Source organism: Watersipora subatra, chromosome 5 (assembly GCF_963576615.1).
Source record: "Watersipora subatra chromosome 5, tzWatSuba1.1, whole genome shotgun sequence".
In the NCBI taxonomy this organism is placed as follows: domain Eukaryota; kingdom Metazoa; phylum Bryozoa; class Gymnolaemata; order Cheilostomatida; family Watersiporidae; genus Watersipora; species Watersipora subatra.
Genome location: NC_088712.1, coordinates 32,774,697 through 32,790,842, shown reverse-complemented (window position 1 = coordinate 32,790,842; position 16,146 = coordinate 32,774,697). Strand labels below are relative to the sequence as shown.

Genomic DNA, 16,146 nt, shown 5'->3' with positions numbered 1-16,146 from the left:
AAAATTCTGGTTCTCATTAGCTAATCTATAGAAAACCTTTTAATAGGTAATTTTTTTAGCTTGTGAGGTAACGCTGACATCTCAAGTTAATTATATATATTACGATAAAACAGCTGAATACTCCCATTTGCATTTGATAATGGATTAAGTTTTAATAATTTTTAATCGCTTAGCTTAACGATAGAATTAAAAATAAAACATGAACAGTTACCTAGTTTTTCTAGTATTGTCTAATGGGAATTCCAACATGCAATTTGCCGGGTGAGACTAGTTATTGTACTCACTGATTCAACTTCGGACTGATGCAAATGTTACTCTCAGGTTTTGTGGAACTCTCCGGGTTTATATAATGCAAGGTGAGCAAAACCAAGTTTTCTCCTTTCACACCCTGTAATGAAGGTCAGCATATCTATACTCCATTACTCAGCATAAAAAGATTTTACATAACGAGATGCTGATAGGACCAACTCTTACATGATACTACTCTCAGTGCACATAAATGAGCCTGTGGTTAAGATTTTACAGCTAATTTTGTTTGAGAACATGTATTTCAAATTATTACCATCCAAGCATGATTATACAAGTTTGTTTGTGACTATCATGGCATATAACTGAGAAGTGCTTCTTATGTTAGAAATATGCCCATTGCTAATGCATTGCAATTCTTTACAAAGTTATTCAAAATTGTCACAATTTCTTCAGAATTCAGCAAGTCATCATCAAAGCTCTTGCAGTTTTTCATAGTGAAATCACGTCCAACAACTTCTAATACTGAAGCTGATGAAATTGACAATGATGATTTTGATTTAGACAAAATTATATGTATATGATTTGATTTGCAGGTACGAATGCATGTATGATTGCAGATACGAATGCAGATACGATTGCAGATACGATTACAGATACGATTACAGATACGAATGCAGATACGAATGCAGATACGAATGCAGATACGAGTGCAGATACGAATGCAGATATGAATGCATATACGATTGCAGATACGAATGCAGATACGAATGCAGATATGAGTGCAGATATGAATGCAGATACGAATGCATATACGATTGCAGATACGAATGCAGATACGAGTACATATAGAATAAAAAATCATACATAAAGCTATATGCATGTGAAGATTTTACACTCTATTGCTAGCTGGATTCACAGATCAGCTTATTCACGCATGTGTTCCTCTGCGAATAAGATAGTCCACAAAAATGCATGATTAGACAACTTTTGTGAAATATAACTGTGAATAATTTTGTCTTGTAGGGTAAGTTATGGAGTTATGTACAACATGTTGTCTAGTATATGTACATATATCTGCATTAGGGTACGTTTGTAGGGTAAGTTATGCAGTTATGTATAACATGTTGTCTAGTATATGTACATATATCTGCATTAGGGTACGTTTGTAGGGTAAGTTATGCAGTTATGTATAACATGTTGTCTAGTATATGTACATATATCTGCATTAGGGTAAGTTTGTAGGGTAAGTTATGCAGTTATGTATAACATGTTGTCTAGTATATGTACATATATTTGCATTAGGGTAAGTTTGTAAGGTAAGTTATGCAGTTATGTATAACATGTTGTCAAGTATATGTACATATATCTATATATAGCCAGGGAATTGAATAGAAAGACTTTATCATCAGCTAAACTAACAAAAAGAGTCTGCATAGAGAAAACCGTATTGTACAGACATGATGTAGAATTGTACAGAAATGATGTAGAATTGTACAGACATGATGTAGAATTGTACAGACATGATGTAGAATTGTACATACATGATGTAGAATTATACAGACAGGATGTAGAATCATACAAACATGATGTAGAATAATTGTACAGACTTGATGTAGAATTGTACAGACATGATGTAGAATTGTCCACAATCAAAAATTGTGAGCTGGTGCCTGTCAGCTTTTCTGAATTACATTACAACTAGCGGCATGCCCAGCGTTGCAGGGGTATTAAAAATCAGCTTATAAACAATGACAGGTAATGTATTTGCGTGCTACTTGCCATTAGCCTGGCACATTGCCAATGGCTAATTGGAGTAAGACATCTACGGCTCTTACTAATAAGAGCCATGAGAGCAAGTATAAAATGAGGTTGCGCCGTAATGGAAAGCGGTAGCATATTTTCACCCACATAGCGACATATATCGCCCAATGGATCCATCAATCTATAGTACCTAAATTAGTAACATATTTGGTTGGCAAACGAAAGGTTCTGAGATCAAATCTTCTGCAATAAGGATTCTTCATTACAAGATTTTAATACAGATACAAGTAGCTGGACACACAGAATCACACACAAACTTTGAGATTTATATAATAAAAGTTGTACAAACTATCATGTACATACAATCGGTGTAGTCTTGTGCATATCTGCAAACACATACATAAAAGTGTGAGTGTGTGTCTGCATGTCCAGTTACAGCGAACAAGTTTTAGGAACGGAAAACCATTTTGTACTGGAAATAAACTTGGAAACACAGTTCTGCAGACAGGTGTGCTATCGACTAGGTCATACAGCCTTCTCGCCATACCGTGAAATAATGTTGCTCATTTTCTGCACAAAAACTTTTTTATTACTGTGCAATGCCGGGCATTAACCTAGTATGTATATATTACGATCGTTAAGTAGTTAGGGATACCGCTAACAGCACTCTACACTCTGAAAAGTGTGGAGTGTTATAACTAATTATGGTGTTGAATTTGGTTAATGGCACTTAACTTTTTTCAGGTTGGTGCTTCTCTTTGGAATCAGAACAGGTCTTTTTGGTGCTTCTGAACTCTTCAGGTGACTGATGGTGTATCCACCGGTGCAAGCATGCAAGAGTGCAAAAGCACGAAAAAGACCTGTTTTGATTCCAGAAATAAATATCACCGCGGGAAAAGATAAGGACTATAAACCTATTCCAACACTCTAGTTATTTACATATATATTATATGTATGGATATATATATATATATACATATACTTGTATGTATATATATATATCAGAGACATATATATATATATATATATATGTTTCTGATATTTCTAGTTATTTACATATATATTATATGTATGGATATATATACAAGTATATATATATATACTTGTATATACTTATACAAGTATATATATATACAAGTATATATAGATATACTTACATATACTTGTATATATATATATATATATATCAGAAAAGCATATATATATATATATATATATACAAAAATTGTTTCCTCACCCCGGATACCCCGTATGGGTGGTAAATTCTGCTCTAACTCAGGTCTCCTACCAGAGACCTGGGAGTTTGAGCACTCGCCTCAAGATCTTAGCTGTTCCCAATAGCGCACTTTTTGCAACTTACCTGAGTTGATTGTTGTTGGTATTTGGGCAAGCCACATTTTATGCGCTGGTGTTATTGCGCCCAGTGCCCCAATGACTACTGGGATTACAGTTGTTCTTACTTTCCAGCATTTTTCAATCTCTTCTCCGAGAGGGAGATATTTCTGTACCTTTTCTTTGCTGGCTATATTGTAGACATTGGGTACTGCTATATCTATTATAGTAGCCCTCTTGTTCTCCTTGTCTACCACCACTATATCTGGTTGGTTTGCTAGGACATGCTTGTCAGTTCGGATGTAGAAGTTCCAGAGGATCTTAGCGCGGTCTTTTTCATTGACCTTACCAGGAACTTCCCACCAGTGTTGTGGTTTATTAAGGCAATACTCATCACATAGACTTCTATACACAACACCTGCGACATGATTATGCCGCTCAGTGTATGCGTTTCCTGCTAGCTGCTTGCATCCACTGATGATGTGTTGGATGGTCTCAGGTGCATCTTTGCACAGTCCGCATCTAGGATCGTCTCCAGTGTGATAGATTTTCGTTTGGAGTTGCCTTGTTAGGAGCACTTGCTCCTGGGCTGACATGATTAGCGACTCTGTATTGGCCGTTAGGTTTCCTTTGTTCAGCCACATATGTCTGGTGAAGATCGCCAACCTTAGATATTTGTTGGTGGTAAGCACCATGAAAAGGTTTCGTGTGCCAGTCAATTTCCTCATCATCAGGACGTAGGTCCGTTGTAAGAGCAGCCGATTGAAATTCAGCTAGCGACTTATCTGAAATGGCCATGGAGGCTGCATATGCTTTGATGCTTTGCTCCTCCTCTTTCACTGTCTGCTGTACACTTTTGAGTCCCCTACCGCCATCTTTCCTATCAAGATACAATCTAGTAGTATCAGATTTTGGGTGGAGTGCTCCATGCATGGTCAGCAGTTTACAAGTTGCTATATCTGTTTCTTTGATGGCTTTCTCAGTCCACTTTATTATGCCTGATGGATATCTTATTACTGGCAGAGCGTAGGTATTTATTGCCATGACTTGGTTCTTGGCATTGAGCTGGCTCCGTAAGACCTGCCGAAGGCGTTTCTTGTATTTGGCAATGGCTTTGTGACGTACCTCGGCTTCGTGGTTGATGTTGATTTGCATAATCCCCAAGTACTTGTACCCTTCTTCTATATCTTTGACGGTACCATTTGGCATTCTCAGGCCATCTTCCACATTTCTCAATACCGAAGGTCATTCTGATGTCCTTGCTGTATACCTGAGTGAGGTGTATTAGCGAACCAATGTCCCTTTCTTTGTTAGCGTACAGCTTGATGTCATCCATGTAGAAGAGGTGGTTTATCTTGGTGCCACTCTTGAACTGGTACCCATATTGAGTCTCCTCCAGCATATTGCTTAGAGGGTTTAGGCATATGCAGAAGAGCAGCGGTGATAAGGAGTCACCTTGATAGATGCCTCGCTTAATTTTCACACTCGCCAGCTTTTTGCCATTAACCTCCAGTTCCGTCTTCCATTTGGTCATTGACATCTTGATGAATGCCACAAGAGCAGGGTGAACATTGTACATACTGAGGCACTCAAGCAAGTATCCAACTATGGGGAATTGAGTCATAGGCCTTTTTGTAGTCAATCCAAGCCATGGCAAGATTGGTTTGCCTTCTCCTGCTGAGAAGGCAAACCAATCTTTTTGGCAAATCAATCAATCTATATATACATGTATATATATATATATACAGTCAAACATGGATAACTCGTCCACGGATAGCTCGAACACATGGTTAATTCGGACATTTCCTTTGGCCCGTTCCCACGTAATGATAAATTGCTATAGATAACTCGAACTCAACACTGTTAATTCGAACTGTTTTTTTGCCCAACGGCTACCAAAACGGTTGTTATCGCTTTAGAAAATCACTTTATTCAAAGCCATAGAGGTAAACTTCATCTTTTCGTAATTCATAAGCGTCGTTATTACCACCATCGGCAAAATATTTTTGTCAACGACTTTTCTAAAAGTTTGGTGAAATTTGATTTATATTGCGATACGATGAATAGCACGGGCTAGCCGGGTCACGCGTGCAAGAATTTTCGCCACGCACATACAAAACAAAAATCGCATGTTGTTTTTGTTTTGTATGTGCGTGGCGAAAATCCTTGAGTGCGTGGCATAACCCAGCTAGCCCGTGATGAATAGTTTTCTGACGTTGATTCTGTGTTGAATCAACGTCGGAATGTTGAATGTTTAAATCGTCTTAAAAATTCTTGTAATTAAACGTATACGTTGTCTGAGCTACAAAAAAACTATTCATAGTTTGACCTAAACACAGAATACGTGTGTACATTCAATAAGTATCTATTAAAAAAGCGTGAGTGATATAGAATGTACGTAAAACCTCGTAAAACTTCTAATTGAACTGCCTCGGACTGTTGCTCTTAACGAATCCCAGGTAAAGTAAGGTAATCTGCATAAACTTCAAGAAGAAACGGCAAAATTGATCGTGGGTAAAACCCCAAAAGAAAAAAATGTCTTTTCTTTTGAGCATTTCAACAACGATCAAGTTTTGCCAATGTCAATCTGAAAAACGTCCTGGCAATAACATCACCTCAAACAACAAACCAATCTCAAGTGATAGAAAAATCTCTATACTTTTTCATGAAAACGTTTTAAACTTTACATTAGAAGCATTTAATTTGAAACAAGCCATTTGTGCTTTTGATTTATATTATAGTTTGTATATGTACATGTATCTACTAATAAATAAGTAAATATATGGACTTGTGACAGTGCTCTGATAACTTGAACGCTCTGATAATTCGAACAATTTTGCTCGGTCCCTTGAAGTTCGAGTTATCCATGTTTGACTGTATATATATATATATATATAGATTGGTTTGCCTTCTCAGCAGGAGAAGGCAAACCAATCTTGCCATGGCTTGGATTGACTATTGGATTGATGTTTCTGATCTATATATCAGAAAACTCTGAATAACATTAGCAAAAGATACAAGAACTCACAGCAAGGAGTTGAGGTGGAATCTTGGAGAAAGGACCTTCTATCTTTACGATGAACACAACAGAATCAGATTGCTGTACCTAAACAGGAGGGCACAGTAAAATTGTACAGATGATATATTTTCATTCCTTGAGATAAAATGACAACCTAAAATAAGTCTCTTTCCAGGTGATGCACAGAGGATTTTTCTCTTAGCGATGTTAATGCTCCATTGTTACTAAGATAATGGATATGGTTGTATTTTGATGCAAAAATGGTTAAAAAAATGTAATATTAATCAGATGTCTATATCAATACTGATATATCTGGTCAGATAAATTAACAAATTAAATTAATGAAACAAAATCTGCAAACAACTTCATTATAAAAGTCGCGTTACCTAAAGGTGGAGTTATATGAATGTATCGGGCAACTTTCAGACTTGTTAGACGAACATAAAATATCTACATTATGTCTATGGGTAAACAGACATAAAATAAAAGACAATGAAAAGTTGTTGACATCTTATTTGCAGTCTAAAACCTGTGGGCATGAGAATACTTGGCTTCCTTGCAACCAATCAAAAAAATTCATCTAAAACTACTTTTAGCTGCGCGGCTTCAAACCATAACATAGCGGCTAACTGCCACAAACAGCTTTCAATGTCGGTTGATGGTATATCAAACACGCTGATTCCGATTTTCTACTCAAAATAAATATTTGTCCACTAACTTTCCAAGTAATTTTTGTTTTCACAGCGATTCAATATCAGTGTTGCAAACGAAACAATTGTCATGACAAGCCCCGCCCATAAATATGTGACATAACCTAGCTTTTTAGGGATGGAAGTTGGGGATGGCTAGTCCGATCTAGAATTATAGAGATGTGTGTCTTAAAACCCATTATTCTCTAAATTCAGCCTTAAAAATAATCGGTCTTTTTTGAAAGGTATTTAACGTTGCTCGTAGCTTGTGACAAGATGTTAAATACGCTGAACACCAAGAAAAATAAGTTCAAAAAAGCGTGATTTTATCACAAGCTAGCGCTGTAATCGCACTTTTTTTGAGCTCATTTTTCTCAGCAATCAGTCAATAAAACATCCTGTTACAAGCTACAAGAAATGTTAAAGCACATAAATTACATAATTTTTTTATCATATATTTCAATACATCAGATTCTTGGCTTTCGAATGAGCCATTGTTTGACATGGTGAGACAGACATTGGTTGGTGTTTATAGGATTTCCTCAGAGTTCTACCGCAGAAATGTTCAATGGTATAGGCTCGAAAATTGTGACGTCACAATTTTCATATTCGGTGTTGTCTGCTCTTACCGCTTATTTTATCGCTTACCGCTTATATTTATCAACTACAATAATGACGCTAATGGCAGGCAAAGGTAGGACAACTCCAGAGAACCAATGAAGATGACAAAGGATTCAGTGTCAATAGCTCTCTATGTACAGATTATTTTTATGATAAATCCCTGAGATTCCAAGCACCATACTATATTTTCCCGATGATATTATGCACTAGCCCTCAACATTGTGATGTTGATGGGCATGACTGAGGCTAATTAATTTCAAGCATTGCGTGATCTCGCAAGAGTGCAATTTACATATAGTCCTAGGGCCACGCCACTGCAGGTCACAATTTAATCGATGTGATTTCATTACCTTTACCACCATGGGTGGTTAATAACCAGGTATGTTGTTAGTAGTCATTTCTGTTTTTGTTTAATTTTGTTGTAGAGGTCAATTGAATTATATCAATCGTTGGGGTTGACTCACTGCACTCCAGGATTGTTCAGAATAGAGAAGCCTACCATAAATAACTTAATCTGCCTTTAAGCTAGTATCATACATAAAATGATTAATTTAACTGTCCAATGTTTTCTATTTTTTATAATTTATTCGAATATACGGTAATATCAATACTGTTATTTTTATATTTTTTTCTTTTTGATATTTAATTACTAATTAGTTATTAATCAAGTTATTAATCATTTCTGTATGGGACAAACAATGCCACCATATAAAATGATGTGATAATAATTATTATAAATGTTTAATGGTAAATGAACAAAAGGATAAAAAAAGTAAACTCTAACAATCACCCGAAATCTATTAACCCAGAACATGTGTTTGTATTGGTTGGGCGTTAGCGCGATCCCCGGGCATTGTTGATTATCTATAATGCTAGTTAATCATTAGCGCTCTCTGGGTTTAAGAGCACCAATTGTCACAGAAAAGCGCACTCTCAATGGCAGCGAAAGGGATCGACGATCTAAGGCTAAATGATAATCATGACATCACATTGTGGGAACCACAACCAAATGTTTTTTCTATTGCTGGACATACTTTTGACACCCTGTTTTTCATAGTTCTATTAATCTTTCTGTATTGAATATAGGCTCATTCGAAAGCCAAGACTGATGTACTGAAATATATGATAAAAGTTCTTATGTAATTCATGAGCTTTAACATAAAATAAAACTTATATTCTGGGGACAAACCTTTCTTTCATGGGCAGGTAGGTGAACTTCCACAAGCTCCTCATCAATTAGTCTGATGATACTGTTATATATGACTTGTAGTCTGGGGTAAAGAGACAGCAGGCTAACTTGGTACTTCCTATACTCTCTGTACAGCTCAGTAATGACATTAGAGAACGCAGCGGTATCTCTGGAATCCCAGTTGGTAAGGTGCTGCAGAAAGCATTCAAAGCTATACTGTTTGCTACGTATTCAAGGCTATAATGTTTGCTACATATTCAAGGCTATAATGTTTGCTACGTATTCAAGGCAATACTGTTTGCTACGTATTCAAGGCTATAATGTTTGCTACGTATTCAAGGCTATTTGCTACGTATTCAAGGCTATTCTGTTTGCTACGTATTCAAGGCTATAATGTTCGCTACGTATTCAAGGCTATGTTTGCTATGTATTCACATTCGGACCAAGCTTTACAACGGTCTACAACTACTTTGCAAAGGCCTGTAAGTGTTTCACTTATATTTAATTTTACCTTTTACCAGGCTAAAAATTATCTTCCAGCTTTCTGCAATCATCTTACATAGTTTAAATCTTTTGCCAAAAGTGGAAAATGACTTTACAATGATTTGAGAGAACTTTGCAAGTCTAATATTGTCCTATAGCAATCTAAAATGATTTGAGAGAACTTTGCAAGTCTAATATTGTCCTATAGCAATCTAAAATGATTTGAGAGAACTTTGCAAGTCTAATATTGTCCTATAGCAATCTAAAATGATTTGAGAGAACTTTGCAAGTCTAATATTGTCCTATAGCAATCTAAAATGATTTGAGAGAACTTAGCAAGTCTAATATTGTCCTATAGCAATCTAAAATGATTTGAGAGAACTTTGCAAGTCTAATATTGTCCTATAGCAATCTAAAATGATTTGAGAGAACTTAGCAAGTCTAATATTGTCCTATAGCAATCTAAAATGATTTGAGAGAACTTAGCAAGTCTAATATTGTCCTATAGCAATCTAAAATGATTTGAGAGAACTTTGCAAGTTTAATATTGTCCTATAGCAATCTAAAATGATTTGAGAGAACTTAGCAAGTCTAATATTGTCCTATAGCAATCTAAAATGATTTGAGAGAACTTAGCAAGTCTAATATTGTCCTATAGCAATCTAAAATGATTTGAGAGAACTTTGCAAGTCTAATATTGTCCTATAGCAATCTAAAATGATTTGAGAGAACTTAGCAAGTCTAATATTGTCCTGTAGCAATCTAAAATGATTTGAGAGAACTTTGCAAGTCTAATATTGTCCTATAGCAATCTAAAATGATTTGAGAGAACTTTGCAAGTTTAATATTATCCTATAGCAATCTAAAATGATTTGAGAGAACTTTGCAAGTCTAATATTGTCCTATAACAATCTAAAATGATTTTAAAACAATTAGGAACTGCAATTCATGAATTTAAAACTACAAACTGTAAAAGTGTGCAATTGTCTTAGCAGTCTGCAACATCCTTACAATGACACCATAATTATTTAGCTATCATTATTTACAGGAAATGAATGGCTTGGAGTAGTAAACCTCTAACAGTGAGTAGAGTTCAAGCAATATGTAGTAGTGTGTTGACACTCATGTAATGTTTTGACCATCATCATATGTAAAGTTTTGAGAACTATATGTAGTGTTTTGACCCATATATGTAGTGTTTTAACGCTCATATATAGTGTTTTTATCCTCATATGTAATGTTTTGACCCTCATATGTAGTGTCTCTACCCTCAAGTGTAGTGTTTTGACCAATTATTACTCATGAAATGGTCTTCCATATCCAACATCTTTTCTACAGTTATAGCAGCACAATGTCATATAAATATCTGACAAATATTTAAAGCAGACTCCCAGAATCCCAAGGGGGCAGCCTTAGTTCAGTGGTCAGGGCGCTGGGTTATGATCAATAAGTCAATTGTTTGAATCACATAAGAACCATTGGTGGTGTTAGGAAGGAAATCTAACCAAAAGTTTTTCTGCGCCGAATCTGGTCAGTTCGTCGGCGACTAAACCGGCTCCCCATCTGCGCTCCAGCGAAGATGAGGGAGGTGGCTAGCAACCCTGCAGGAGTAAAAGCAAAACCTGATGAAGGGCAGAGGTGCTCCCCTGCAAGACAAAGGCCAGCAGCCAGCTAGAGATGTCTCAATAAAAACACCCAACAGCAGGTAATGGGAAACTACTGCTGAAACCTGCAAAGAAATGTCATAGTTATAGAAAGTTGAGGAAAACCATGATCGCCTATATCCTCACAGAACATAGTACTTAGAACGAGAGACTCCCAGAAGATGTGAAGTAGCCATGCATCAAAGAGTGCATAGCCATGAGTCAGTTACTGCCCGCTGGACACATTTCAACTGCTTTTTGCATTAGTAGTTTTTAAATAGGGATGAGTGTAACTTGACCTAAGATGATCAAGTGTAACTTGACCTAGAAATTATGGTGTATGTTCCGACTACAAAACTGGGTAAAAAGTAGGTGAGGAAGCAAAGGAAACATGATAAATTACAGTCTTCAGATTATAGAATAAAATGTGGAGACGTTTCCAGATATAGAACTTCTATATCTAGTAACTTCTAGATATAGAACTTCTACATATAGAACTTCCAGATATAGAACTTGAAGTTATAGAACTTCTAGTTATAGAACCTCTAGCTATAGAACTTTTAGATATAGAACTTCCAGATATAGAACTTGAAGATATAGAACTTCTAGTTATAGAACCTCTAGCTATAGAACTTTTAGATATAGAACTTCTAGTTATAGAACTTCTAGATATAGAACTTCTAGTTATAGAACTTCTAGATATATATAGAACTTCTAGATATAGAACTTCTAGATATAGAACTTCTAGTTATAGAACTTCTAGATATAGAACTTCCAGATATAGAACTTCCAGTTATAGAACTTCTAGATATAGAACTTCTGAAGTGTCAAAAAGAAAGCCCTAATGGAAGGAGGCTGAAGGTAGTGTCACCATGAGTAATAACATAACCAGCAAATAGTATAGGGATCCAACTGCCGTGGGTCTTGGGGTCATGATTTCATGCTTGATGCTGACAAGCAATGCATGCATTTTTGACTATGAACTAACTATAAAAAAAATTCAAAACACCGAGAAAAACTTATACAACCTGTTGAGCCGTTTGATAAAAACCATTCCTAGTACAGATAAGTTAGTCATGATAGACGACTGTAATGCCTAGATTGGATTTGATCATGAAAGTTGACAAGATGTGATTGGACATGAAGGATTGGGAAGATTTAATTTTACTTGCATTCTGCTAAGAGTACAACTTCATCAACATTAACACAATCTTCAAACAGGCATATCATCATAAAACAGCTGAATACGCCAAAAATGTAAGCAATGGCATCTACGAGAGTAACTAGACAATGTAACTACAAAAGAAGTGGACTGAAGAGATGTTTTAGACATCTTTGTGTTCATTGGCGCTAATTGCTCTACAAATACCAACATGGTTTGTTTAAAGATCCCAATCACTGTCCAACAAAAGACCCAATGAAAACCATCAAAAAACTAAATATTGCTACACTGAAAAACAACAATATTTAAAAGGAGCTTGACGAAAAAATAAAGGAATGATTGGCTGAAAATAATGTGGGAGTGGAAATCACTGAACGATTAATAACTTTGAAGAGTCTGCTATTGAACATAATAAATAAGATACTGGCCGGGTATCATCAGGAGATATAGCAGAAATATGGAAGGTCTGCTACTGAACATAATAAATAAGGTACTGGCCGGGTATCATCAGGAGATATAGCAGAAATATGGAAGGTCTGCTATTGAACATAATAAATAAGGTACTGGCCGGGTATCATCAGGAGATATAGCAGAAATATGGAAGGTCTGCTACTGAATATAAAAAAATAAGGTACTGGCCAGGTATCATCAGGAAATATAGCAGAAATTTGGAAGGTCTGCTACCGAACATAATAAATAAGGTACTGGCCATGTATCATCAAGAAATATAGCAGAAATATGGAAGGTCTGCTACTGAATATAAAAAAATAAGGTACTAGCCAGGTATCACCAGGAGATATAGCAGAAATATGGAAGTAGGTGGTAAAAGGTTCTAAGAGACCCACTATTATTCCAACTGATTGAACTTATGAAAAAAGAGGAAATGCTTGATAATAAGAAAGATGCCAACACTATATATACGTACATAGTTAAGAAAGAAGATCATAAAAGCAGTGGAAAATATCGAGGTGCTATTTGTTGCTGAAAAATGGCATGCATCCTTCAACAAAATCGATCAAGTGGTATCGCCAAATGCATTGCCTGAAGCATAATGTAGTTTTCATGAAAAGTAAAAGTGCAAAAGATGTTGTGTTCAGCCTTCTAGTACAGGGCAAATGTCTGAGACAAAATAAACCTTTGTACACCCTTTTTATTGATCCCACCATAGTTTTTGAATTGGTCTCAAAACAAGGTATATGGTGAGCTCTGAAGATGTTCGGCTGTACTGACACAATGATAAACCTCAGATTTCTCTAATGATAGAATGCAGACTCACATAGTTCTGGCAAATCAAGCTTCAAATAAACTTGAAGTAAAAATGGTGTAAAAGCAAGCTGTATCTTGGTATCAATTCTATTCTTACCTTGTGAAGTATCCTACATACAAACCAGACACTAAAGCAACCTTTTTCTACTTCATTGACTCAAATATAAATCACATTTAAGCAAGTTCCGCTCAAAGAAATTAAAACCTACAGCCAAGCCTGAAACCATCTTTGTTTCAGAACACCATTACAATTCAGACTCAAAATAAACATAAAAACAGAATGACAGAACCCATATATATCCTGACAGAACCCATATATATCCTGACAGAACCCATATATATCCTGACAGAACCCATATATATCCTGACAGAACCCATATATATCCTGACAGAACCCATATATATCCTGACAGAACCCATATATATCCTGACAGAACCCATATATATCCTGACAGAACTCATATATATCCTGACAGAACCCATATATATCCTGACAGAACCCATATATATCCTGACAGTAAGCAAGCTGTTTTTTACCTTTGCAACTTCCAGATACCTTAGTAGTACTATATTCAGCAGTGCCAATATTGATAAAGAACTTGGTTACAAGACATGAAATGGAATTACCTCATATAAAAACCGCAAGACTCTACATAAAAGAGAATGAATATTAGAAGAGCGATATCGAGTTTTAGGATGAATACGATTACCATGCCATAACCAAGATCAAGTCAAACCAAAAATACATCACAAATCATGCATACTGGTATAATCACCCAAGATAATAAACAGATAATAAACAAATGAAAGCCGATAATTTTAACAATTAAAGTTCCAGCTGTAGAGAAGACTTAGATTTACTACAACATTTAGATGAGCAAGTATCTATCATCAGTCATATTCCCATGTAAGTTAACATGAAAAGAGAAAACACCGAAGTCATTAACCAAACTCCCCTGAATGTTGTCAGCCAGAAGGAATCGTACGTCTCCAATGGGTAAAAAATTTCCAATAAAAGTTTACTTGTTAATTTTCACAAAACATTTTACTTACGTCAGCTTATGTTACTTACGTCTAAGTCACTCAGATCCGGCAGAAAATCTTGACAGTCAAAGATAAAATCAGGAGGGAACTCTGGATATCCACTATCAAACATGACCAGCCCTAAATTAATATACAATAACTAGTCAGTAAACTATAAGAAATAAGAAGCATATTGGATCAGCGTAGTGTTAAAAGACCCGTTATATCTATAACAATAATATCACTCCTCGATGCAGCTTTTGACCCGCTATATCTATAACAATAATATCACTCCTCAATGCAGCTTTTGACCCGCTATATCTATAACAATAATATCACTCCTCAATGTAGCCTTTTACCCGCTATATCTATAACAATAATATCCCTCCTCGATGCAGCTTTTGACCCGCTATATCTATAACAATAATATCACTCCTCAATGCAGCTTTTGACCCGCTATATCTATAACAATAATATCACTCCTAAATGATGACAAATCATGACAATGCAATGCTAATGTCCTCGTCTTATCTTACATCTCATATTTATTCTCTTTACAAGACTACATGGTAACTTTAATCAGTGAGTTCACCACTTACGCGTTCAACATTTATTTTTAATCATTAGTGAATATTAGCCACTGAAAATGAATTTTTTTTATTTTACAAATAATAAGACAGAATGTTTAAGATTGCAGTCTAAATGTCTAGCTTACATTTCAGAGTGTCCGTCGCATACGGCACATGCAAGATAAAGGTATCCTGAGGCGCCTGCACAGGTGCCCATCCTCCGCTAAAAGTACATTCTATGGTCAAAGATCAAAAACTAATGGATTAATAAGTTACACTGAGAATCATGGAATATAGAGGCTTAGCTTAAGATATGTGATTTGTTAGGTTCACAATACAAGTTGTACAGAAATGAACACAAGGTGAAAGTTAGGTATACAAACAATTTTCCTTTTTCAGCTGTTTAAAGCTTAAATTCAAGACATTTAATCAAACTTAACTATGTAGCAACCATTGTAACAAATTAAAATTTAAGTTACCCCGGTTTGATACTAGCTACTGTACATGATGAATGGCTAAGTCCAAGCTTCTTCTCTGTTGTTAAAACATGAATATATTTCATAAGCCATGCTGGAATCATCTTGAAGCTAAAACGAATTGATACATCCTGTATAAATTGCGCGACCACCTACTTATGAGACAATGATTAGGTGTGCTATTGATTAATGAGATTTTCAAAGCATAAGCAATTGTAAGATGTTAGTTATGAGCTCAGATTAAAGCTGACAATCATGCGCATACACTGATAATCCACTTTTGAAACAAAATTTTCGCAAAAGTTGACCATTTATTGTACTGTCATTTATTGCTTTTATTGAACAAGCAACAGCGCAGCTATTTAAAAAAATCGATCAACTTAAGTAGTTACAGAGAATAATAGATTAACACCACGCGAAGTATTCGTACATTACTTTTCTGTCTTCATTTTTAAGTTTAAAAAACCTTGAAAATTAGTAGGCCTAGGATGATATATCAACAGGTAGACGCCGGTGTATACACTGATTACATAAGCTATAAAATATGGCAAATACCAATACTAGCACGAAGCATTTCCCAAAACGTTATACTGGCAAACTTTGTTATATATAACAGACAACAGTTCCTTAGATAACTTCGCTCGTTTGTATGCCATGTTAAAAC

General features: G+C 35.6%; 1 protein-coding gene across 1 annotated transcript in view; it reads right to left on the bottom strand.

Moving 5' to 3' along the window:
• The window catches only part of LOC137396147 (BRISC and BRCA1-A complex member 2-like), a 29,817-nt gene extending 14,228 nt beyond the window's left edge, over positions 1–15,589 (bottom strand). Inside the window, exons 1-6 of the mRNA XM_068082301.1 lie at positions 15,486–15,589; positions 15,153–15,229; positions 14,487–14,578; positions 8,861–9,052; positions 6,371–6,448; positions 285–388 (exon numbers count right to left, since the gene is read on the bottom strand). Of these exons, the coding sequence (XP_067938402.1) occupies positions 285–388; positions 6,371–6,448; positions 8,861–9,052; positions 14,487–14,578; positions 15,153–15,229; positions 15,486–15,586 (644 nt within the window). The 5' untranslated portion in view covers positions 15,587–15,589. The remainder of the gene's footprint in view (positions 1–284; positions 389–6,370; positions 6,449–8,860; positions 9,053–14,486; positions 14,579–15,152; positions 15,230–15,485) is intronic.
• Positions 15,590–16,146: the final 557 nt, after the last annotated feature.